Here is a 27840-nt window from a genome sequence, read left to right as displayed (position 1 = left end):
GGGTTTAACGAATAGATAATGATGTGAGGAAAAAGTAGGCAAAAATGGAACGAATATAGACAATAGAGGATAATGGAAAAAACAAATCAAAATTAAAGAATAGATAAAATATGGCTTCAGAATTAAAGAATACAGAAATGAAGACATATTCCCCGCAGACATTCGTAATTTTTCAAAATTTTATTTTAAAAAAAGTTTTGTGTCGCTATGAAAAAAAGTCAGAGCTCTGTCTACTCCGTTATTCCATAGATGTATAAACCCATACATATGGTTAATCGCAATGTGTGCATTTTTTTTATGTTTATCATGCAATTGGCTGTTGGTAGTGTCTTCGTAAAGGTCCGCGTTTTTTACTCAAGGGAAAAAGTATGCAAAACGTAACAAACAATCATGCATTCATGATTAGATAACAAATAGACAAATTTGACAGATCACGTGACGTCTGTCGCGGGACATTACATTTCCCGAGGCAAAGCTATCAACGGCTGAATATTTTTGGAAGGAAAAGAAGCAGTTGAAATATGCCTTCAAGAGTCGCGAGAAGAGGTTTAAGTACGAAAGAATCGAGTAAGTTACCCGAGAAATTTTCAAATTTGTCAATTTCACCTTTGGTAAAATTCACTTCACCTGTGATTTGAGAATTTACACACGTATATTTCACCTTGTCGCCAGAATAGCCTCCTTGTCAAATTATTTCGATGTTTTAGTATACACACATACATATATAGGTAAATAGTATACATACAGACATTTAGTTCTGAATTTGTGAACTGCAAATGCCATACATGCATAGATATTCGTCTCCCCCCTTTCTCTTTGAAAAATCCAACTTGTCGAAAATAATCAAAGGTTTAGAGTATGAGAAGTTATTTCTTTTTAATAAAAATATACAAAAAAATTTGCATTGTTCTTTATTTTATGATTGTAGGTCTTAAGTAAGACGACTCAAGCTAGAGTTATCTCCCATTTCCAATGTTGGGACCTGTATTTTCAATTTGCATTCATGTAATTGAATAAACTGCATTAAAAAGGACATTGACTTACTGCATGTTCTGAACAATAGCAACCAGGCGGGATGATTTAATTTTATTATTGTCATAAATTAAACAAGTTTAGCTCATCCGACTACGAAAAAAAACTCCATTTGCAATTTTTAGTGAAATTTCAGTTTTTGAAGTGCAATCTAATATTTTGCAAACAAAATAAAGAAGAACTTAGTACTTACTATAATTTTGAAATATTTTTTTTTACCTTGACAGTGAAATGTTTTTGACTGCACAAACACAAATTGATTCAGAAACAGAATTTCACTTGAAAAGGGTCAAAAACAGATAATTTTTTAAAGCTCAATCAAGTTAATAAATATAGCTCAATTGAGCTATAAAAAGCTCTAACTATATATTGAATTTGATAAAGGTAACAAAGACTTCCTTTTGAACGACATCTGTTGAAGGAATTATGACGCATCAACATAAAGGGTTCAAAATGTAGTGTTTGCCATGGAGTAATTTAACTGTGTGAAATGAGCCGACTCACTCACACACTGATTAAAGTCTACACATCAATAAGTCAAATTTATTTACATAAAATATATAGTGAAAAATTTAAAAAAGAAACGATTTTGTCCATATTCTGGTCATGCTTGCAATAATTAAAAATTGACATGACATACCCAGTAATTTGCTTTTCTTGGAATTTTCCTAGTAATTTTTTTTAACAAAGAATTCATTATTGTTAATGTTTTTTTGTAAAAATCAGTGAAGGGTAAGTTTCCCACGATATAAGATTACAAAAAAATGCAGATTAAAGAAAATCTATGCAGGAAGTAAAAACTTTTTGTATCTTCTACCTTCCCCCCCTCCCCCCCAAAAAAACCCCAAAAAAACTCGTATATTATCAGAATACACAGAAATTTTATTGTCTTGAAAATTATTATTAATAGGTGATAATACTCCCCAATTGGCTTAAACTTTGATCTCATCGTAAAAGCGTTTCGAAATGGCAGAACACATGTTATATAATTTTTTGCACATTTGTAATGTTATATATAGATTATAGAACAAGTATGTAATGATACTTATTATCTACATTCACAACTTTACAATAGAAAAAAGAAGAAAGCAAGATTTCAAAAACACTTGACCTCATCTCTTTCAAAAAAGTGCTTGTCATTTTTTTAATTATATGTAATATTTTGATGAATAAGTGCTTTATGAGCCATGCCAATCGAGTCAGAAATACAAACCACTGAGATACGACATTTCTTTAAACATTTTTAAAGTTAAATGATCTGTTCTAAAATTTAGCCTTCATAATCATATTTATGATTTACTGAAGAATTTAAATGTGTGGGTGTTGGAATATTTTGAGTTGATATTAGGATTAGAAATTATTCAGGGTTGAACTAAGTAGATCTTATGTGGGACCAAACCAATTACCAATGTACACAGTTATGATATTAAGAAGATATAAAAGTGGTCAGCCACTTTTTTAATCTATACAATTAAATTCTAGGAACATGGTGGCAAAATTTATATTATGTAGAATCTGTATTTTGAAAAAAACTTGATCTTTTTCTGTCATTTAAAAAACAATTTTCAACTAAAAGTAAATGTGAAATTCAAATATTTTTTTATAAATGGAAAGCAATTTAAATCAGACATTAAATAAGTGATTCAGCCAGACTTCTGGTGCTTCAGGTCAATTTGCATTTTAATTTAAAATTTCTTCCAGACATTACTAAAGAAGTTAAATAAAATCTTTTAAATTTCCTTCAATGGGGAAAGATTGCTGTGTGGTCGAAGTAGTTTATCTTCAGTCATGTCAGTGATCACGTAACTTGTCAACATGGAGGTTGAGAGTTCCATTTCTGCTAGTGGCAAAATGCATTCAACTTTAGGGAGCTACCATTTGATTTTTATGGGGGGGGGGGGGGGGGGAGGCTAGGATGAAAAATGTTGTCCTGCATTTTTTTTAGTTGTAATCTCTGTCCTGCCTTTTTATTTTTCACTCTATTTGGTCCTGCATTTTTTATTAAAGTTTATCCTGACTTTTTTTTACCTAAATTGTCATCCTGACTTTTTTTTTTTGCAAGTGTCTCATCCTGCCTTTTTTTTTACTCAAAACTCCTGTCCTGCCTATTTTTTTCACATTTCATCCTAGCCCCCCCCCCATTACAAATCAAATGGTAGCTCCCTTAGTCACTCCAATCTTAATTGACTTGCATTGCCAGTTTCCATGCTGAAGGTCAGTGGTTCTCTTCTGGCTTTCTGGCTGCCACAAGATAGATAGCCAAGATTACTGAAAGTGGTGTTAAACACTAAAAATCATCAATTAGTCAAATTCCTTCAGGACATTTAGAGAGAAAGGTTTGCAAATGACCTGTGATCAGTGCCTGGCTAAACTACTGCATTATGTTGACAGGACTGGTGCATAAATGTTGTCTTCTCAAAATTAAAAAAAATGTTTATACATTTCTTAGGACACCAGTATGACTGTGTCATGGTCAAAGCCTATAACATGCTTATTGACCAGTAAAATGGGATTTTTAGACTAGACCATACTGTTCCATATTGCACTGTAACTGTTTTAGCTTCATGTATAACTAATGATTGCAGTCATTGAAATTTTGTTTGTATCATTAAAATCAAGAGTAATTTTCTACTGGAAAAAATGTCTGGGGAACAGTGAAATGTGTCCCTGCACATTGGGAACTATTTCAATATGCCTAAAATGCTAGGAAAAATAAATCAGTCTGTTATTGCTTTAAACTGATTGATTGATTACTTATTGTGATGGTTTTATTACTTCAAAAAATGGGAGTTTCAGGCAGTGGCGGATCCAGGGGGGGGGAGGGAGTGTTTCCGGGGGTTGGAACCACCCTTTTTTTTGGATGATCAATGTTTTTGAATGGGAACACATGGTTGGAACACCCCCCCCTTTTATCCTTGGTTGGAACACCCCACTTTTAAAAATGGCTTGAGCCGCCCCCGGTTTCAGGTTCATGATAATAAAAACGTGCATTTAAAAATCAACAGTGATTTCCCTTGATAAACATTTTTTAGATTACACATGCATTTTCAGGTCAATGATTCACAAAAGGAAATACATGCATTAATTTCTTAATCTACAGTTATGTTTGCAAAATGGTCAGCGGCAAATATTTCATGCATATTTAAAACACAATTAATACTATACATGTACGTATTGAAGGCCGTACTTTGACCTATAACGGTTTATTTTTATAAATTGTGACTTGGATGGAGACTCAGTTGTCTCATTGGCACTCATACCACAAATTCTTATATCTATGCTCTGCAAAATTTGTTAGCCTTGATAAGACGTAATACATTTGGACTGTCACTGGAAAATGAGATTATGATAGATAGGCTTATGAATTTGATATATTGTGAAGCATTAAATCATAATTACCCATATTTTAAAAGATGGTATCCAGTTAGTCATGTTATAGGATATTAAGTAATTTACTCCATTTGTAAAAAGGTTAAAAAAAATATAGTACAAGTCACAATGCAAGCTATTAAAGAACCTAACACTAGATTTGAGGTCAAGGTAGAGAGATGTTTGAGGGTAAGAATTAAAAGTCTGAACTTTGGCTATTTTGTAGTGCATTTTCTGAAAACTCACTATTTCATTAAATGCACACCAATAGTTGAATATATTATTGAAAATCAAGATATATAGATAACAATAATAATAACTAATAAACCAGGAACTAAAGTAAGCCACAAAAAGTCGCAATAATTTTGAGTTTGACAATTTTTACGGTTATTTTTCATAGTGGCATATATGTAACATGATGATTTCATTATGTTACAGGAATTTTTATGCCCCCTTCGCAGAGGAGGGTACATTAAGGGTTACCCTTTTCCGTCTGTACGTACGTATGTACGTCCCGAAATTGGTTTCCGTTCTCTAACTTTGCTTCAACCAAATGTTATGAAACTTATACACAATGCTTATTACCACAAAACACAGATAAAGTTTGAATAAGGGAAGCGCCACTTTTACCGTTCTAGAGTTATGCCCCTTTACAAATGGAAAAATTGCTGAATTTTTCGTTTCCGTTCTATAACTTAAGTTTGCCTCAACCAAATGTTATGAAAATACACAATGCTTATTACCACAAAACACAGATCAGTTGGGTGGCTTCACTTTTACCGTTCTTGAGTTATGTCGGTTTATAACATTATATGCAAGCAGGGGCATCATCTGTGTCCCATGGACACATTCTCCATGTACTCATTGCATGTATTTTGTGCAAAATGGCATTAAATTTGCCATTCAGGCCTTGAATTATTCTAAATATATCATGAAATTACACATTTATTTCACGCATGTTAAACTGTATCCACATCCTCCTTCAGCAAACATGGCCTTAAATGTATATGATGAATAGCTGAAGTTACTATTTTTCCTCAATATAATGTCATCTTTTGTTATTAATGGCAATTAATTTTTCAGGGGAACTTTTTCTTTATATTTATAATATTCATACCTCCACAACTATTTTTCATTTGGATCTTGGTATGAAGTTCAAGAAATAGGTTTTTTATGCTTTTGTTAAATATGTACTCTTAATTACCCTTATTGAACCAGAATATAACCTGGAATAAGAAACTATTGAAAAAATTAAATATTTATAATACATTATATTAATAGTTATTGCATAATAGGAATCGATGAAAGTCTGATACTTATATTACAATTGTATTGAATAATCACAGTGTAAGATGGATTTGAAAAGAAGAAAAGAATATTCTATGCCCCCCCCCCCTTTTTAAAAAAAAAGTCAGAAAAAAAAGAGCAAAGGGAAATATATACATGTATAAGAAAAAAATCAAGGTTATGAAATGGATTACAATATTTTTGGGTTATTAGAACATCGATACTGGTTTCATGTTTAAAAATATAATAGCCTATTGAAATTACCTGTTATATCCTAACTCCTCCCAAAGACAGAAAAAAGAAGACACTCTCTCTCAAAAAAGAACATATTATAAGACATGGAAGATTTAACATCATGCAATAAAAATACTTTAAACTGTCAAATTGAAGTGACTAAAATCACACCCTTAAAAAATAATAAGAAAAAACTGGTTTCAAAGGATAGGGGGATGTCATTGTTTTAAAACTAGTTATTAGTCTACAAGTCTTGAAAATGTCGTTTTAAGAAGTATATAAAGTTGCCTTTAATTGTATGATGCAACTTTTTATTAAGACAAATAAAAAAATTTATAATTTTTTGTTATAGTTTTTTCTTCAGTTAGCCAAGTTAATATATTTATATTAAAGAAAATTTCATTTTAAAATTAAAGTTCAAAAAGGTTTCCTGTTCTTTTTAAATAAAGGATTATTACTTCAATAATTTTTTGTTTACACATCTGATCTACACACCTACATGTATATGTATTGATCGAAATTCTAATAGGCCATGTAATGTAATTGTCCAAATTTCACGGAACTTTGAACACAAGTTTGCCTTAAATGTTAATGCTGTTGTATATATTTCATAACAGGTTTAACCCTAAAGGTTTTAATTCATAAACTGGAGAGAACTCCAAGGAGAGAATAACTGTTCATGGGACCAATCAATGAAAGTTCTAATAATAGATTTTTAAATGGATAGATCTACCTGTAAAGTTGATGGATTTTTTTCTGTTTGCCAAAAGAACCGGTTTTATATTTGAAAGGTTAATTTTAGAAAATTGAGATCATCTATAAATTTTTTGGGGAAAAAATATGGACGGCCGTCGATACGTAGAAAGAAGAGGTTGGTACTAGATCATTGTGTATATTTGATGTAAAATATATAGTTGTTTAGATTATTTTCTGTATTTATAATCAATATTTGTGTATCTGTGATCTGTCTATGCTTGACTTCCTCAATTTTACCAAACATTTCACGCTTGATTAGTTTTCATGTAATGTGATATACAAAATGTCTGGTTCTTTGACCTTTGAATCAATACAATTTCATAAAGGTTGTCCTGCACTGAAATTCCACCCTTATATAAGGTTACTTAACTTCAGTTTGTTGAAAATGTTAAAAAGGGGGGATTGAGTTATTACTTGGAGAAGACATTTGCAATATTTTGTTTTCTTCATCTGCTTGAGACAATATTCTTTTGAATGAAACAATTTTAATAGACAATTCAGTCAAACATGGTAGAATGTTCTTATATTTTTGCTGGAAAGTAAAAAAAATATATAGAGTTATCTCCCTGTAGAATTTGCAGATGACATGATTTTTGCAGAAATCATGCACTTCTGCTATTGAAGGACATTTGTGCAAATGTTGACACAAGTCCTTCTAGGTAAACATTGCATTGCATGAACCAAATCACAATTAAAAGAGGCTAAACAGTGTTGTAACTAAGATTAAAAGGCAGAGGGGTTCCACCGTACGAAGGTCTACGGTGACCTATAGTTGTTTACTTCTATGTCATTTGGTCTCTGTTGGAGAGTTGTCTCATTGGCAATTATACCATATCTTCTTATTTTTATATTGTCCCGAGACCAATTGATGTAGATGATAACCATTTTTAGGTCTATGTACAGTCATTAACCCTTGTAACCCCCCTCTTGATTCACCAATTTGAATACCAATGTGGTAATTATAATATCTTTCATTTAGAAGATACATAATGAGTGTTTTCCCTTTGATAATCAATTTTTGAGGCATTCAAGATCTGGGAGCCTGGGACCTGTTTTTTTTTAGGGAACCAGTGATTTTTTTTACTTACAAAGGTCCTGGGCCTTCTATCCTTACATGGATACTGTATACAGGAACTTCTTTAAGGAGACCCTTTCACTTCAAATTCAAATGGTCCTGGATCTTTCCTTTTTTTAAACAAGTTTGAACCCCAGCACTTTTCACATCCTAAACTGATATCTATTGTTTACTCTATCTGTATGACTGATGATTCATTTATTTTTGTGGATACCAATTTTCTTGGATTGAGGAAAAAATGTATTTTCATTGATATTTGATTTTGTAGTTTGCCTAAGTCTGCATACAAGCCTGTAGTAAATGTGTACTCAATTGAACATTTAAATTCCGGGTATGGCTTTACCCACAAAATCCACAAAATTTGTATCCCACAAATACTTATGAATCCACAGTAAATATTATGAAGCGCAACCAAATAAAAACCCTGTTGGAAGTGATTATTTATTGTTGTTTTTGTGGGATATCAAGAAAAGGGCAGAGAACTTGTTTTGCACCAATGGCCCCTGGAGGATCCCTTGTTTGACATTGAGGGTCAAAGATATAACATATGATTTAAGTACACCAGACATGCATAGTGTCTTAAAACACAAGATTTATTCTTGTTCGTGGTGCTTTTATCATAACACTTATAAGGCCAAAATCAATAATAAAGTTGAGGTTGAAAAACGAAAATTCCCCAAAGTTGTGCTAATTTAGGTGACTAAATTGGTAGAAAGACATTGGGGGTATCCAGGAACTGCAAAAGGAGGGGGTACAGAGAGGTCACTGAAAAATTAGAAAAAAAGGGGCCTGGCAGTTAAAAATCAGAAAATGCAACAAAAATACCCTCCTTTTTAGCCCCCTAAATATTATATTCCAATGAAAACCTTAAGTGTTTTGAATGCTTTTAACATAAATTTATGAACATTAAATTAAGAGAAAACGACTGCATCATTAAATCCACCCACTGCAATGTTATTAAACAGTTGATTGGTTTTGCAATTGTTACATAGATATGATTGGAAAAACAAAATTGTGACTGGTGAATGATAATTTTAAAAATTACCAATTTCATCCTGGATTATAGATTTACCAGATAATAAAATATTCACATGTGAATTTATTTGAATGTTTATAAAACAAATTGCTAATGTAATGATTTAAGTGGAAATAATTTTATTATTGGAATTATGGAGAGAAATGTGTCATTTTCTGATGAAGTGCCCCAAGGTAAGGGTATACATATAATTTCAAATCTCATCTCTGTAATTTGAGGCAAGGTAAATGAGGTTGCAGAGATTAGGGATAAACATGTCTCAAATTTTAAAGCTTTATTTTTAAAAATGTTTACAAAGATCTAGCATTCTTTTTGGTAGCTTTTCAATACTTTGTTGATCTCATGACAACATCTATTTCCATGTTTAGCCAAACAAAGTAAACACAACTTTAAAAGTAAAAACCAAAATAAATAATTACTCGTGTTATAAATATGGACAGTTTTAATGACCTGGGCTTGATTACCCTTAAATGGACTTTTAAAAAATACAGGTGATTAGATTAATTTGGTTCTTTGCTATAACATGGGCACTGAAGATATCTATTTGTAGTGTTGAATTTTTGGCTAAAATCTCCTGCTCCCGTACATGTGGCTCCAAGCTATGGTCAAATCCTACCTTTTGACCTAAAAGGGGGGGGGGGGGGGAAATCGATTGGAGCCTCATACATGTACACAAAGTGTATGTCCTCCATGATGGATGTTAGCATTTATAAACCATAGAAGATGTTGGGTTATATGTACCTGTTTTTTCAGTGATACAGCAACCAAACAACAAAAATTTAAAAAAGATGAGGGTATTAACAATAAATAAGTGTGTATACCATACCATTCTAGCAATAGGACTCAGCTCAGACATACTGATAGTTTTCTGTAAACATCTTTGCTTATAAGTCTTTGGTGAATAGTTGTCTCATTGAGTCTATTCCGAGTTGGAACGTAGTTGGTCACTGGTTGTCCTTTGTTTATATCAAAGTGGTTTTTTTTTAAATTTAATTTGGTGTTGATGCTAGATCTTTGACACATTTGGAGGTCTCAGTTAACATATTGCCAGTTAGGAGCTTGACATGAATTAAAGGGTGTAAACATTGGTATATTAATAAGTCTACATTGAAAACAACGATAAAACCTATGATTGCATTGGATAAAAACAGCAATTTTTGTCGAGCCTTCGACTTTTGTCGAAAAAGCGAGACATAGCGATCCTACATTCCGTCGGCGTCGTCGTCGTCGTTGTCGTCGGCGGCGTCCACAAATATTCACTCTGTGGTTAAAGTTTTTGAAATTTTAATAACTTTCTTAAACTATCCTGGATTTCTACCAAACTTGGACAGAAGCTTGTTTATGATCATAAGATTATATTCAAAAGTAAATTTTGTAAAAAAAAAATTCCATTTTTTCCGTATTTTACTTATAAATGGACTTAGTTTTTCTGCCAGGAAACATTACATTCACTCTGTGGTTAAAGTTTTTGAAATTTTAATAACTTTCTTAAACTATCCTGGATTTCTACCAAACTTGGAAAGAAGCTTGTTTATGATCATAAGATAGTATCCAGAAGTAAATTTTGTAAAAAAAAAATTCCATTTTTTCCGTATTTTACTTATAAATGGACTTAGTTTTTCTGCCAGGAAACATTACATTCACTCTGTGGTTAAAGTTTTTGAAATTTTAACAACTTTCTTAAACTATCCTGGATTTGTACTACACTTGGACAGAAGCTTATTTATGATCATAAGATAGTATCTAGAAGAAAATTTTGATAAAAATATGTTCCATTTTTTCCGTATTTTACTTATAAATGGACTTAGTTTTTCTTCCAGTTAACTTTACATACAGTCTGCAGTTAAAGTTTTAAAAACATTTATTAGATTCAAAAACCATCCTGGATTTTTACCAAACTTGGACAGAAGCTACTTACAATCAAAAGATAGTATAGAGAGGAATATTTTTATTAATTTTTTTCCTCATTTTTGTTGAGCCTGCAATTAACAGCAAAAGTAGGCGAGACACTGGGTTCCGCGGAACCCTTACGAATTTTTATAGTTGTGCATGAGAAACAAATTTCTTGGTAGAGGGGTCTAAATACAGCACAAACAACATTTTCCAAAAGACCAAATGAGTGAAAAAGTATATTTTAACAAAATGCATTTGACTTTGTATATTATACATCTAAATGAGTTTTTTATGTTTTGTCTTGTTGGTTAGCTTTTTAACTGAAGTAATCCAAACATAATCAGAATTTTTCTCTAATATGAACTGCTGTCAGCTGGACCGTATATAGCTTGTCCATCTATACAGACTATATAATAACTCAGTTGTCTTTAATTGCTGTTGTTTTTTGTTGGCCTATTTATTGACCTTCCTCAACTTTTGCTGTTGTTTTCTGTTTGATGAATATTGCAGCAAAAAGGTTTTTAATTTTTTGTAAATATTTACTCTTAATTAACACAACACATCTTCTTCCTATTTCTCAGCACACTAACAGTTTGCCGTTATAATTGCACATACACCTAGTTGAAAAATACCATTGAAAGTTTATTTCAAATGAGAGATCAGACCATGTGGTATGAAACTTGAAGCAGTTTTTCAAACAAGTTTCTATATTCTGTAATTGTTTTGATGGATTTTCTATAAAAGTTTATAAAATGAGTAAAAGATTTCACTTGAAATTCTGTCATTCAATTACTGACTATAGAAACTAGGTCACTGTTACCATGATGACAAGTTCAAAGTTGCCAAGATTTAAATCTAGTTGTGCTGGTCTTGTATTTAGATAATGAACTTTTGATGGTATCTTTAAACTTTATGTAATATATTTTATTTTAATATTTTATGCATTAAGCCATGCATCTGTATACATTCTGTCACTACATAAATAAAAAGACAGATAACTTGTAATTGTATAATTTGCAATATAATCATAAATTGTTAAGCTATCAATTCAGAGATAATTAAGCTGGAATTTTCCTGTCAAGACCAAAAATGAAATGTATGCAAGATTCATGCAGAACAAAATTGAGCAGTTATATTATTTATGCCAATAACAATTAATTATATTGTCAACATATTAGATATACTATTGTAACGTGTTATTTTTTCGTGTTTTTTTTTCACACCATGATTGACCTTGATCTTTGCCTTAGTACCTGCTTGCTGTTGTATTCACGGTAATCCTTCTTTTAACTAATTATATTTTGCACGTTGATTGAATGCTCTTTCCATAATTATTAACATTTTTTACAAGCAAGTTCACACACAGTGCTAATATGGTGAATTTGGGATTTTCATTAGATGTGAAAAATCTAGTGACTTATAACACATAATGACTAGCAATCCCTCTGATTAGTAGTGATTCCTTAACACTTAAAATCAGCAAAATTTGTTTTGAACTGAATCATTTTTTGTCTTGTGAAAAATGTTAACAGTTTTGGAGTCCATCCCCGAAATCATCCTCAAAGCCTTATGTACATTAATTTCTTGATTGCTATTTTAAAGTAAAATATTTTGTAAAAAAATGAAATTCTAATATAAAATTGAAATTTGTTTTTTTCTTAAGTTCAAAATTGAGGATGATTTTAAATTAATGTATCAAAAAAATTTGAACACAAGTATATCATCACAACTACACAATATATTTTATCATGCTTTGTATGCTTGAAAATGTTGTATTTCTGACTTTTAATACTTTATAATTTTCAGCTAAAAATTTATTTTCAGTTTTGGATTTTAGATTCTATTCCAGAAGGGAGATAATTGATTAATTTTGTTCCTTATCTGAAGTTATCTCCCTTACACATGTTATTTCTCAATTCATTATAGAACAGTACACTTGTTTATATCATTATGAACGTTTTCTGAACATTAACATATGATCTGAATCGGATAGAAATGGACCTTATGCAAGTGCACGTATACATGTAACCGTGTAAAACTTGGATTGATTTTGGGACATTTAAATATGAAATTAAAGATGAATTTTGGTCTATTTTTATGGTTCTTGTTTCAACCCAATTTTCAAACAGTTAGATTGCATAGAGATTTTTGCAACCGGAAATAGGTGAACAGATGAATTGATATTCATTTGCATAAGGTCGATTTCTATCTGATGCAGCTCATATCGTGACTTTATTTCAAGGTGTCCAATAATATGAATCCATACTTCCCATGGCAATTTTCGTAGTTTCTTTGAGGAAAAAAATGAACCGCCTCTGAGTGGTCTATTGTTCACCTGGACTGCAGGAGGTTGTGGGTTCTATCCCTTTCTGTGTCAAACCAAAGACTTTAAAATTGATATTTGCTGTTTTTCTTCTAAGGACATGGCAATTAGGAGTTAGAGCAAAGACTGGTCTGATCTTGAGTGAGAATAATGTGTCAAATATGTATACATTTCTATGTTGTGGACTAGCACATTGTAAAAAGTAATTCTGAGTCAGTACAAAGCGGGGATCATATTCTTATCCCATCAACATGTTATCATCCTGATATTTGCCGCTGGACATTAGACCCCAACCAATATTTTTGGAATGATTGTAGAATGATGCTCCTTAAGTCTGAAGTTGGACACTTTGATTCTAAAATAGCAAAAAAAAAACAAAATAAACTTGTTATAAGCAGTCATGGCTGTATACAGTTGGAACTCCTAAACCAAACATCATTTACCCACCTAATTGTATCCCCTTGGGGCCAAACTGCCTTTATGGTCTTTTGGTAACTTATTTTCCTCTAGTGTGGGACATTCTATGTTAGATTTTTGACAAGGTTAAACTTTAATGTGAGACATATATGTGTTTAAAGTTTATTGATCATAATTGTATATGTAACCAATAGGGGCGCAGTTGGTACTCTTGTCTTGGCTCCCTAAATGTTACGGGGTCATGATTTTATTTGTAAAATCATTAGAAAAACAATTAAATCTTGAAGGTCACCAATATCAGGAACTAGTTGTTGCGGTTCATGAAGATCCAACACATTCAAGTTATATAATTTAATTCCAAGCCAAAGTACTAATATAACATATACAAAGGACAATGTCAATATAATGTGACTCCTACTGTATCTTACTCAATGTTCTACACTTCTAATCGTTCTTTAGTTTACAAAAAATATTTATACTGAATATTGAAAATAGACAATACTCAATTAACATGACAATACTCAAATTAAAATGACATTTATAACTTTAAGCTATAAGTGACAGCATTCACATTAATTAATATAAAAGATAATTATAATTTATAATACTCATATATAATCTCATTCTTTCAATAATTTTCACACCTTTAGTATGAATTAATGTCTTTCATATTAGTTTCTTTAACTTAATAAATAAATAAATCTGTCACAAACATTTGAAAATCATATGTCACTAATTAAGATTAACACATTATTTGTCTATACATGTAAATATTTAAATTTGTAAATAATATCTTTTCCAAAAGTCCAATTTCTAAATAAAATGATAAAATTAAAATTAAGTCCAAAATAAGCCTGGTGACATATAACTTGACAATCGTCAATTTTTATATGTACATGTAATGTTTTATGAATGATTACTGTACATTTCCAGGTAAAGAACCAACTTTCACTTTATACTTGGCCTAAAATGTTAAAATTTATCAAACTAATTCAACTTACAGATAGGAAATAAAATTTAAAGAAAAAGTGTATCTTTGAAGTAATCTTCTTTAATAAGTGTTTGAAAATTTTTTGATCAAATTTTAATGTTCTGTCAAATTTACATATATTTTTTGATTGCATAATATTCACATTTACATTATGTGGGTTATAGTGAACAATTTTTTGTCTTTATGAAGTTTTTCAAGCATAACAGTAATTCTGCAAATACTTATTGATCATTCATTAAAGATTTAAAAGATGTAAATTTTTGATAAAATTTTTGGAATCTAAATTACTTTTTCCCAAAATAATGTCTTTCCCAACAATTGAGAAAATGTTTCGTAAGATTATTAAATTTAAAAAAAGGGTTGAATGGGTTGTGATGTTCTTGGCCTCATAATAAATTCTAAAAGCTTTAAAATTTGACTGTAAAAATGACTAATTTTGTGTTTGGAAGTTCATAATTTGTTTTCTCTAATTTTGAACTGATTTATACATTCCCTGACTATGCTGACTGGTTTAATTTTTTTTATGCCCCGTCATGATTAAAGTGGTACTAAAATTTACCCTCATCTGTCTGTATTTCTGTCCCGAAATTGGTTACAAATTACTTTCGTTTGCCTCAACCAAATATAATGAAACTTACACACAGTGCTTATTACCATCAAACACAGATCGAATTTCAATGGTGTTATTTCACTGTTCTGGAGTTATGTCTCTATATGTCTCTATAAATGAAAAAAAATAAGCCAGTTCTGGGATATGGTAGTTAGTTAAATCTGTCATGTGACTTCCATCACCATGTGACCAAAATGTAGGCATCATCACTTCCAACACATGTTGAGCAAACGGGTTAAAAAGTTTGATCTTATACTGCACAAATATTTGGGAAATTAAAATCTAATAAATTGGTCATCCGCCCTTCAGTCGTAAGGGAATTAAGATTACGTCCTTACGGAACATAAATTATTTCTAGACTACCCTACAGAATGACGATTATGAAAGTGCTTTAAACTTTAATAGAGCAGGAGTACAGGCGCGCCTTCTATCTGGTAAATGACGTCATAAAGGCGTGCGAAATTGACAATATTTTCCGTTGAAAGACATTATTAGAAAAATTGCCTATGGCTAAATTTGACATATTGGTGGGGCCTTTGTGTCACATGGACAGGTTTTTTTTTATTTAGTCAACAGTAAGGTTCTATTGATCTTAGTTTTTCATGGGTCAAATTTATTATGACATCAAATTTTTTTGCTTTCCTCTTCTTTTCCTATTATGATGACACACAAAAAGACAGCCATGCCCGATGAAGTCACAGAGAGAGAATACATATTATTTTCAGATCATTGTAGAAGAAAGTTGAAGTAAGTCTTCATATCTTGTTCAAGAAAAAGATTCCATCATCGAATCTTGTGCAATACACTATTTCTCCACTCTTGACAGTTAAATTTTAAATAAATTTAAATCGCGCAAGTCGTCATGTTTTGAATTAAAAAAAATTTACTGTCACAGGTGGAAATATTGTATGGCACTCAATGTACTGGTATAATCTATATTTGCTCGTCTTTCACCTTAAAAAACTAATTTGGTTGTCTCTGTTGAATGTTCACGATTTTTCACCATTTGAGATTTGAACTTGCCCTTCTATTGTATAACCCTCTCTTTTACTTTTATTCATACAAAAGCATAGAAGTAGATATTTTTAAGTTATATATATTTAGATATTAAATTCCAGCTGCATACATTTGATCTTAAAGTAAACAAATTCAGATGCCACCTGCTATTTGATCACTCCCGTCATCTTCATACCTATTTATAAATGATCTATCTTTTATTCATTTTGGTAATTCTTCATAAATATTCATTAAACATTATATAATTCACTGCAACATATTTTATTTGCAGGAGCAAGTCTTGCGTAAAAAGTAGCTTCAGTCTGATAAACTTCCAAGCATCTCAATATAATCCCTACCTCTTTTTGTTATTTTCTATAAATATTAATTCAGTTCTAAAGTTATTTCTTTTTTAGCTCACCTGGCTCGATCAAAGAATCAATTTTGTTTGCTATTGTAATCACTTTGTGTATATTGTCCTTTGTCTTAAAACTTTTCAAAAAAAATTTTTTTTTTTTAATTGGGGAAATCAGTCTACACAGGGCTTTGGCATCACCTTCGTGGCTGCTATTACTATAAATAGAACATATGGGAATACATGTATATGTATGTCAATTATTTTTAAGCCATGAAACTTAAACTAATGAAAAGTTGTCGAAATATTCCTCTAGTAGCACCCTACATAATTATATTTAAACTAAAATTCTTATGAAATTAGCTTATTCAATTAAAATAATTTTGTTGGTGTCTTTCTCAAAATAGCTGTTGATTAATGCTTGTGATTTTGGTTTTGGGAGTTCACCACTTGTCCAATATGTGGCCGCTGCAGGCAATCTTAAAGGGAAAAAAGCTTCTACTCTAAAACCAATTGGTCTTATTACACTATTGTTAACCACAATTATCCTTAGGTTGTTTAGTTTCAAAATATTGGGAAAATTTTGCCTGCGGACAAATAACATAATCTACATGGCAACTGTTACTATTAATAGAAAAGGTCAAAAGGATATCATTGTAAATTATTCTGAAGTTATGGAACTTGAATGAATGAAAACATTAAGTGTAATTTTATCAGAACTATATACCAATGTTTCTGTTGACCAACCAATATGGCCCCACTGTTACTAAGAATAGAAAATTTTATTTAAAAATATGTACTAAAATTTCTATAAATGTTTAAATGTTTTTTTTTTGTTATTTGTTTTTCGGTTGCTGTCTCAATAATGTATACCTTACATTTCAATTTATTCCTGTTTGTATGTTTATGTAAAAAATTGTTAAAAAATTGAACTACCAAATTAGACTTATCACCAGGTTTATACTTACATGAGCAACACGACGGGTGCCACATGTGGAGCAAGATCCCCTTACCCTTCCGTAGAATCTGAGATCACCCCCAGTTTTTGGTGGGTTTGTGTTGCTCAGTCTTTATTAGTTATCTTTGATGTGTTTTGTGTACTGTTGTTTGTTTGTTTTTTTTTTCTTTTTTGGCCATGGCGTTGTCAGTTTTGTTTTCGACTTGTGAGTTTGAATGTCCCTTTGGTATCTTTCGCCTCTCTTTAAGAGAAACCTGCAAATCTACCAAAATGGCCTCTGTAACTATAAATTGCTGCTATTTCTTCTAACAATAGACATCACTATGAATTCAGATACAAAAAAATCTTAATATCATGTGATAACCTCAGATTATCCAATTTTGAAGGAAATTATATCCTTAGTTAAAGACTTAAGCTGTCCCCTACAGCAATAAAATATGGTTGCTTTTCTTTGGTAGAGCCTGTATCTATATATATGTACCGGTAGTCAATGCAGACAAAATTAAATCCAGATGAGTGAAAAGTGTATGCAATGACTCTTAATAGATACAGACTTAGGCTTTTGTATGCCATACATGTAGATGTGTTTTATGGAGAATTTATCAAAATAAAAAAAAAATGCAATATCACATACAAATGACTATTTTCTACTTCAGTTGTATCTGGTCATGCAGGTCATGCAGGTCATGGAGGTCATGGAGGGTCTGGAACATACGTCCGTCCAGGAGGGGGATATGTTTATTTGGAGGAGGATCTCACCAACGGACAAGTCATGGACGTAACGGACAAGTATGTGGTCACAGAGCCTTCAAGAAGGACCATGCGACATATGCAGGCTCCGGTAAAGACCCTGACAACCAATGGAAGCATGATTTCGGCAGAACCCAGTCTTATCAGCATGCCAAGGCATCGACAGGAAAAAATCGTCACCAGAGTTCTTCCAGCTAATCCACAGGTCCAAAGAGTTGCTCAACGGCGTGTAGTATCACCTCATGTTGTTCAAGGGGGTTATAGGACAGTGATTGACAGTTCAAGGGGTGTGATGATGAATGGGGGACAACAGATCATAAGACAAAGTCAACCATCTGCTAGATACATTCAAAATCAACAGGTTATCAGAGAAGTTCAGCCATCTGCTAGATACGTTCAAAGTTCACAGGTCATTAGAGAAGAACGCCCATCTAGATACATACAAAATCCACAAGTAGTTCAACAGGTTGTTCGACGTTCTGCTCCTGGTAAAAAATATTATGTATCAAGGTCAAGTGACTACACTTCTGGGTCCTCTTCAGATTCATCAACAAGCGATTCCGACGAGGAAAGAACCGTCATCTCAAAAGGTGAAGTCGTACATGCCGTTATCAGAGATAACTGGACCTTCAGCAAGAGAGAACCAAAAGAGGAGAAAATCGTGACCTCTGTCAAAACTAAAGGTCACAAGGATGACGATGCAAGTTCTTCTGCCTCGTCAAGTTCTCTAGAAAGCAGGAAGCTGAAAATTTTGGAGCAAGTACGTGATAATGGCGTGGAAAATGGACAAGTGATTGTTAATGATAATGGAACACCAGTTATTGTTAAAATGAGAGGCAATAAAAAGAACAAAAAAGAGAAAAAAGGGAAAAAGGAAAAAAAGAAAGCAGAGGGTAATTTTATGTTATATTGATAGCATCTCTCGCTTAACCCTGCACTATTATTATACTAATTCAAGGTACGTTTTTTTTCCCCTTTTTTTCGATGTTTTTTGTTGGATAAAGCATGGAATAGACCGCATTCATTTTGTGGAAACATAGTTTTTATATTTGGACTTTGATTGACTAAATGATTTATGATAAATAAAAAATTAATTATGATTTATTAATCATATAAGTATGGAAATTTTTGTATTGTAATTTTGTGTTTTAATATAATTATTTGTAAAGATTTTGTAGCTTGAAAGATGCAGCATTCAAATTTTTTTAAAAGATAAAACAAAAATTTGGTACATTTTCTTTCTGTGAATTTTGCTTCAAAGGAATTCACAATAAACGAAATAAAAAGAAGACATTTTATAAGTTTTCCACAAAATCGCCACTATTATTTCATTGTTGGGATATGGACAGTCTCTTATGAGAGCAAAAGCTTGATACTCAAAAGAAAAAAAAATCAGCATATTTTTTTTAAATACAATGTATCATAAAACTAAATGAACTAGTTGATCAAAACAAGATCAAAATGAGGCCAAATTAGAAAAATACTGATAACCTGTGCTTTTGTTAACAGAGCTGACCCCTGACCAGCAAGATATCCTAATTCAGAATTTTTTTTAATTTCAATTCTCAAATTTACTGCATTTTAGAACGCTGACTTTTGCTTAATTTCTTGCCAAAAGAAGATTACATTTTAACAAAAATGTGAACAGTAAACATAGTCTTGGTTTTAGCTTTAAAATATGAAGAATACAAGAATAAGGTGGAAATGTAAAAGATGATATAAATGTCAATTATTTGGATTTTTCTACACCCCCCCCCCCCCCCCCCCCCCTTTTCTTCAGTAACACTCGCCAAAAAAAAAGGAACCATTTACAGCCATTTTAGGCAGTAACATGCATATAAAGTTTGTATTTGAAAGGAAAACAAAACATTGACACTTTTTTGAAGTGTTAGCAGAAACACAGGTTTTTTTTTTTTTTAAGCCATCTTTTGTACAGTTCAAGCTTTTGCTTCTGTGCACATGCTAACCCATTTTTCAGGCTGCATGATCTGTACTGCTATGTTGTAACTAAGAACCAAGTGATTTTCGCAGATATTTTTGCAAAATGGGTGATTTAAGGATTTTCAAATTTTTCTTCACTTCAGCTGTAATAAGTTATTTTCAATATATATGTACAGTCTGACTACGTTTTTTTGATCTGATGGTTTGCTGTCTAATTTACAAATACAAACCCTGCATCTCCTTTTCTCCATACTAAAAAATTGAGAAGAATTATTAACATATTTTAAATTGCTATAGTTACGAAATAAAATCTTTTAACCATAATTATTCTTTACACGCACATTAACTCTTGAATACATATATGCTAACAACATAGCCTATAAAAAATAATTTGCAAAAAAAGAAGAGAAAGTTAATGAAAGGTATAAAAATTCAAATGTGAAATATTAATAACGCACCTCTTAGCAAGATCTGTTGAAATAAGCTTGGTTTTGCAAAAAATTATTTACAATTATATGTCATATGCTGGTAAAAGATGTACCCCTTAATTTCATGTATGTGCAAATATTTATATATACAATTCAGTTATTAAGCTTTTGTTTAAAACTACATAACTTTTTAACAAATTTAAGTAGAAGCTTTGTGAGAAGCAAACGGATGCATGCAGTCTGAAGCTGTTTTATATTAGAATTCAAAATAACAGTTTGTACCCCGTAATATCATATAAATCTATATCAATCATATTCATGTAGCTAAAAATTACGTGTGCTAAATATCCTTGATCTCATTATACACTGTATCCATAATTCTGTATATTTTGAATATGTTTATTACATACAAAAACAGTGTTTGCAGGCCGTGTGGTCATAAAAATTTCGAGTATGGTTGTACTCAGACTCAGAAATCAACCAATCAAAGAACTGGATTTAGTGTTTGAATTGAGCACACATTTTGTATTCCGAAAACTGACCACTGAGTAAAGTTTTATAACTGAGAGCCCAGATGACGTAAATGCACATGTACCTCAAATATGGCCACTAACCTAATGTCCTTTCAGTTTTGGATTAGGGGTATCTCGTAAAAAGACACAATGATTGAAGCTCAAAAGTCATGTGCTTTCATTGGGAATTTGTGATTAATTGGAAAAAGTTACAAGCCATAGGAAGGTTAAAAAAAAAATAAGGTCTACTAAGAAAAATAAAGGGGATTTTTTGGTAAATAATAAGAGACATATTATAGCTAACCTTACAGATGGTCCACAAGTTTTAAGGTTTAGTGGTAATTTTATTACTCCTTAATAGTCATCAATTTAGTTGTGTCTCCCATATTTATCAAATTATCGACAGTTATTTCAGTACTTTTGATACTTAAATGTAGTATACAAAAACTCATAAGTCAATTCCATGATCAATTTCCTTGAATATTACATGTACATGTATTAGTACTGGAATGCATAATAGATACATGTACTTACAAGAACCGATATACATGTAAGTTGATGTAACATGTATCTTAATCCGTAGCATGTTTGTAGTGCAAATACACATGTATGGCATGAGAAGTTAAAGACTATTATAACATGATATGATCGGTAATAATAAAAAAGCTATCAGACTTCGCTGCTTGTTCGATAGAGCATCAGATTGCATGCATAAATCGTGATTTGTTTGTTTTTGGAAGCCAAAAGAAGCTGGAAGAAAGGGATTTATATCTTAATCTTAAACAACTATTTTTAAATATAATTGCAACCAAATAAAAAAAGTTAGTGTGGTTGTTGTTGCAAATTTTTATATTTTGGTCTTTGACAAATCTCAACATGCTCAACAACAATTTTGGAAATATTTGAATTTTGGGATTTATTCCTGATTTTCAAGAAATACTCTTCAAAAATGTGCCCTGTTTTCAGACCTTAAGGAATGCTAGAAAGATGCATATTCTTTTGAAAATAACAACTGAAGCAAGTATTCGTATCTATGCATATGTGACGATGTTCAATTAAATTTTTGCAACAGGAATCATACATGTAGATGTACACTATAACTCGGGTGGATTTTCTCATGTCCTCCTGTCCATCATGGGCAGAAAACTAGTGTCCACTAAAATTTTACCTCGTATTTTGTAAAAAAAAAAAATTTCCAAGAAAATATGTTGAATTCTTGTGATGAAAGAAAAGAAATCACATTTCCATTCCATAGGATAGAAAGTCAGGAGATCATTTGAAAATTTGCCCTGTCACTTCATTAGTGGAAATATTAGTGGAAAAAGTAAAATTCACCCGAGCTGTAGTGTATTTTTCCCCCCTTAGATCCTAGCGCTTGTTCATTGTTAATGTTATGTACTTTTAATTAAGCAATAGCTTGAAAACTGAATTGTATTTTGCTTATGTGATAATTTAGTGCTGTTTATAATTGCAGAGCTGTATAGGCTTTAGGTAGGGAAAATAATGTTGTTTGCATGTTTATATATATATACAATATTTTATGTAAGCATTTGCAATTTTTTTTTGTATCAATTTTGTCACAGAAATACAGTACATGCAATCATGAAGTTTGGCAACAAGTGAATTTCTGAAAACCTTTCATTTTTCATTTGACTGATCATGTTTGATAGGTACTTCAAGACATGATTTAGTTACTTTGGATTTATAAGAAGAATATTATCGTTAGTACTAATTTTCTTGGATTCAGGTCATTTTTTTTTTATAATTCTGCAAATTGATAGAAAATTTGTATTTTGTTCACTTATACTCACGAATTCTTTGAATATTTAAGTATCCACGAAATAATTATAAATCCACTGTATTTGAAATTTGCAAGAACATTTGTACATTAATGAGTTAACAAGGAGCTGAAAATAAAATTGCTTCAAAATATTATAAAATTTAGCATCTTTGCCTTTTTCAGTTCTGACTGTATTTTCCGTACCATTTCTAGATCATGCATGTTTGTCGTTGATGTGTTTAGAATTTTTTACAAGGGATAAGAGTTAAAATACTTTTGAAAAAAAGGAGATTTGGATTCAATGAAACAACTGTCACTAAATCTTCCCTCCACTTTAAATGAACGAAAGGTACTTAAAAGAACATAGGTTGAAAACTGGAAGTGAAAAAAAACAAAACAAAATATGCAAAATATTACTGAAAGCTCAAAGTACTTATAATCTGTGGTTTCATGCCCTCCTACGCTCAAATAATAGTTATATCTGTCGTCTCCTTCCATTTTGTATATCACATGTCCATCCCATTTCATCCAGTAGAAATATTAGATGATCATGCTATTATTTAAAAAAAAAAAAAACAATCCCCAACTGTGGGAACTATATAAAGCTGATTTGGCAACCCCAAAAAATGTTGCCCATGTTTGTGTTGTATTTTTCCCACAATTTTGTTAGAGTTCTATAAATTGTTGAACTTTTCATGTCTTCAAAATTTAAATATATTTGCCATTGGACATGACGTTAAACCAACTTTTTAACACCCACCCTCCCCCATCCCAAAAAAGAATTGTAAGAAAAAAGCCTTGTTTAATCAGATTTGTTGAAATTCATTTAAGTGGTTAACAAAATTGTACAGGTAGAAGTTTGTTTGTTTTTTAGGTGCTTTTGAACCAAAACCATGCACTTTATAAATTTATTATCAATTAAAATTCCTTTAAAAAATTTATCGTAGCTTGAAATAAGTATGTACATGTATGATCTTAAGTCAGTGAAGCAAGACTGCATCATTTTAGCTACGAAAGGAGGTGTAATTTGAAGGGCGTAAATTTTATAACTTTTGAGGTTCATTATTCTAAATGGTTTCTATTTAAGTGGGTGTTCAGGATCACATATTAATGTAGGGGTGTTGAAAAATTTTGTAATCCTTTTATTTCCAAATATGAGCAGGCAGTCATTAAATTAATAATGTACATGACAGGAAGATTTTAAAATGAATAAAAATATAAAAAAAAGTTTAAAATTACATAATAAAACTTCAAATTAGTGTGGTAGATAAATGACGGATATTGCTTTTTAACGACCAGACTAAAGTAATTCTTGACATATGATATATATAAAACTTTTATTTAAAGATTTTGATTTACTTAGCTTGCTTGCAACCATGCTTCATGTAAAGTGCAAACATTTGTTTTGTTCATCATTGTAGGGGGCAAATTTTTTCTGCATATGCAACTCCCACGTTTCTTAATATGTATATGTATTCAATTAGTGTTAATAACAAGACTCAGCTTTGACCTCTAAATATCTTGAGGGGTTTTTATGTTTTTTCGGTTGCTGTGTCATTGAGTTACCTACACATCTCTTTTTTTTTTTTTTATATTTTATGATATTGTTCAAATTTAGAATCCTTAACTAGGACTATCTGCAGCATTAATGTTTCAAATATTAAAATGAAAAAATGTAAAAAAATAACCACTTTTATATCTACAAAAAATGCTTAGTGGGTAAGAATGCTAAGTTGTTCTAGTTTAAATTACGTTTAATTAGAATTTAGAGCTACATTTCACTGCATGACATAGAAGTCGAAGCGCAATCAATGTATAATTTTAAAATAATTTAATTATATGTAAAGCATGCTTGTCAATTTTAATTTTATATTTATTATGTCAAATGTGGTAATGGTGTTGTAAATTTGTATTAATTGTAGTCTTTTCTTTTTGTCTAGCATGGGTTGTCTCCCATTGGCAAGAGTTAGTTCCCTTGTTTGGAAATGTTCAATTTCTTTTTCTCCACACTTGAACAAATGCATTGGAAGTGGTCTTAGTAAAAAAAATCTTGATTACCTATGGCAAGTTATACTGATATAAAACTAGGCAAATCCAAATTATCTTGTCACTGGACTTACTAGTTTTATTAGTTAATGTTGTTTAAGGGCAAGTTATGTTAAGAAAGATCTTGCCTGCTTGCTTTTTCTAGTTCTTGATTTTGACTCGCAATTTTTTTTCAAAAAGAACATTTTACATCCATGATTACACCAACAAATTAAGCTGTTAGGAAAATTGAAAATTATTACCATCAGCCAGATGTTGTCTGGTATATTGTATGGTAGTGAAAGGGGAGAAAACTCTTGCATAAGGGAAATAACTGTGCTAGATAAAAAGTAGTAATAATGACACTTAGCATGTTCACTGTGAATATTATTTGTTTATAATAAAATAAAAAGACTTAGCAATAATTATATTTATGTTTTGTCTTAATGTCTACGTCTTTAAATTAAAAAAAAATGTCACCTATACTTTATTCAAATTTAATTTGCACCTTTAAAAACGATTCTTGGAAAAATGATAACCTCTTCTTTAATAAACACTTCTTGGAAAAATTATTTTTTGAATATTATATTGTCTAATGATATAGTTATGCAATTTTAAAAATAACTAACCGACTCTTAACATTTGTAAGGTATTCAGGTATTGTTTCCAAGGTATTTGCAAAATTTACATGCATGTGTAAAGCGTAAGAAAAATTCTGAAAATTGACACCTTATAGCATATATTCAATTCATTTATGTCCAGTTTAAATTATGATTTTTCCAAGAAAAATGATTCTATAAAAGATTTACAGATTTTAATTTTGATATTCAAGTCCTTTGTATTTTGAACACCTGGCAAAGTTCATAAAGTATGTTTTTACATTTTTATGTTAAAAGTCAAAATCAAACCTCATGAAAAATCAAATTTAAAAGTATTTTAACTTGAAATTAAGAACAAAAATCATGAATTCATATTTCAACTTGACCTTTGACCTAATGACCTTGTTTGCAGAGCCAGTGCCAGAGGTCACAGCTAGGACAGAACCAGAAGACTAATAATTCACAAACTAATAGATTGGAGTGTCATGGCTAGCAAATAATACTCAACAATGGCATCATGCAGCTTGCATGTTTCATGAAAGTGTTGTCGATCATGTCACAAAAAAGTTCTTAGTTTATTCAGTACTGAACTGCAATACTATCTTGTGTTCTTGGAAGCAATTAAACAATAATATTAAATTGTATTTTTGAAAATTTCTGTAAACTGTCATTATTTGTTTAAATTTAACTCATTTTGCATTTAATTTATCTGGCTATTGTTATTTATTACAGTTTTGTAAATGAAATCTTTGTTTTATGTGCTCTTATTATCTTCCCTGAATTCAGAAGCCTTTTGTGAAAAAGGGAGGTAACTATGAAATTACTTTATGACTAAAATCTGGAACCCATGTAAAATTAAAGGGAAATAACTCACCAAATTTTTGACATCTATTTACATGATTAGGTTTTGATTTTAATTTGAAGTTGTTTTGGCTAATCAATTTACATGTCACAGTTGTAACTTGTGATATAAAAATATTATGGTTAATTAAGCGAACATAAATTTTTCCTTTAAACTAGATTTCAAACATGTTAAGAAATAACTTTAAAGTTCATTTGGGTAGATTGTTTATGATAAAAGTGTCTTTGACATGGGAAAGAATGAGTTCTCATTTTCTTTTTGAAATCCCAAAGTTGATGGATGTTTCAATTATTCATATCTTTTGTATCGATCCACTTAGCGGAAGAATTAGGCCAGTTCATTATGAAAACAATTACGTCTGATTTATTGTTAAAGATCGTCTTTCTCAGTTGTACCATTTTAACCCATCCATGATATGTTCTCATTTGATGTAGATGTAGATGTTAAGAAAAATCTTTAAAAAATCTTTATAGCAAATGAAGTTAAGAAAAACAAGTTTTTTTTTATTATTTCTTTTTAATGCATGCATGCCACATTAATAATGACTCAAACGCCATTTACTCTTCACTTCAATAAATTCTTCGCTTCAACGAATTCTTCACTTTGTATATTCAATAGGTAAAAAGTACAAAGCAATTTGAAATATTGACTAGCATGAAATCACCATGTGTAAACAGCGTACACAATTAATTCATACCTATTAAGGAAATCCTAGATAAAAATAGATCTCGATCGTAAAGCTACGTGTACACCTATTAGGCCTTTGTTTATTCAAGTATACATCTCAATGTCAAAGCACCTACCAATGTTTGCTAAACCAATATTATTAAAATACTTTATTATATATACTTATAATGTTTGTATTTGAAATTTCATGTGAATAATACTGTTTAGAGGGCAATTTAAATTTCTCAGTACATCAATAAGGCATTTTCCATCAGACCATGAACGATCATAAGAAATCTCTTATTGTTGAAGTTTAAATTGAAAACTTTTGAATTTTGACATCATCACGCTATATTTTTCATCAAATTGGATGTCTCTATTGATATGGAAATCAAGTTAAATTTTTTTTTAGATCTTCGCCTTTCTAACCTGATTGCAATCAATCATGTTCCCAACTATAGTCATTTAATTGAAAAAGAAAATAAAGATCCCACTTTGTCCAGGATTTTGACTATTTATTTGGATTGTTATCACAATTGACCTTGTAATTATAGAAATATCATAGAATCATGTCCATTTAATGTTTATTTGCGTAAAAATTCTTTTTCATTCAACTTGTATGCTCAAAAATACATGAAATTGTAAAACTTTCAAAATGATAAAAGAATTTAAATCGCTTAATAATTAAATGAAATTGATGGGCAGTATATTTGATCTCATCTAAGGATTTGTGGAACGACTGTACTAAGGGAGAAAACTCTTGATACAAAACATGAAATCCAGGTTATATATTTTTTATTTTCGTTCATTTTTCATGAAATATTTACACATTATGTAATATGAAATCCTGATTGTTTTGAATAATTTAGATTAGTTTATTTTGCATAATAGATATTATAATGCTTATATATTATGTAAACTGCCAAAAATATTTAGTATTTCTAA

At 30.8% G+C, this 27840-nt stretch overlaps 1 protein-coding gene and 1 long non-coding RNA gene across 3 annotated transcripts in view; both read left to right on the top strand.

Moving 5' to 3' along the window:
* The window catches only part of LOC127706923 (uncharacterized), a 75335-nt gene that overhangs the window by 7383 nt on the left and 40112 nt on the right, over window positions 1–27840 (top strand). The window lies entirely within an intron of this gene.
* On the top strand, window positions 441–27840 carry LOC127706902 (uncharacterized). 2 transcript variants are annotated; one of them, XM_052211631.1, is made up of 4 exons: window positions 441–567; window positions 17989–18975; window positions 22438–22454; window positions 25780–27840. In XM_052211631.1, the coding sequence occupies exons 1-3, from the start codon at window positions 522–524 to the stop codon at window positions 22452–22454; spliced, it is 1050 nt and encodes a 349-aa protein (XP_052067591.1). In that variant the 5' UTR covers window positions 441–521; the 3' UTR covers window positions 25780–27840. The 2 variants fall into 2 exon arrangements, with proteins under 2 accessions (XP_052067591.1, XP_052067590.1); XM_052211630.1 differs by lacking the exon at window positions 22438–22454.

Source organism: Mytilus californianus, unplaced genomic scaffold (genome assembly GCF_021869535.1).
Source record: "Mytilus californianus isolate M0D057914Y unplaced genomic scaffold, xbMytCali1.0.p SCAF_6, whole genome shotgun sequence".
In the NCBI taxonomy this organism is placed as follows: Eukaryota; Metazoa; Mollusca; class Bivalvia; order Mytilida; family Mytilidae; genus Mytilus; species Mytilus californianus.
The sequence above is the reverse complement of the archived record's forward strand: the minus strand, read 5'-3'. Positions and strand labels throughout refer to the sequence as shown.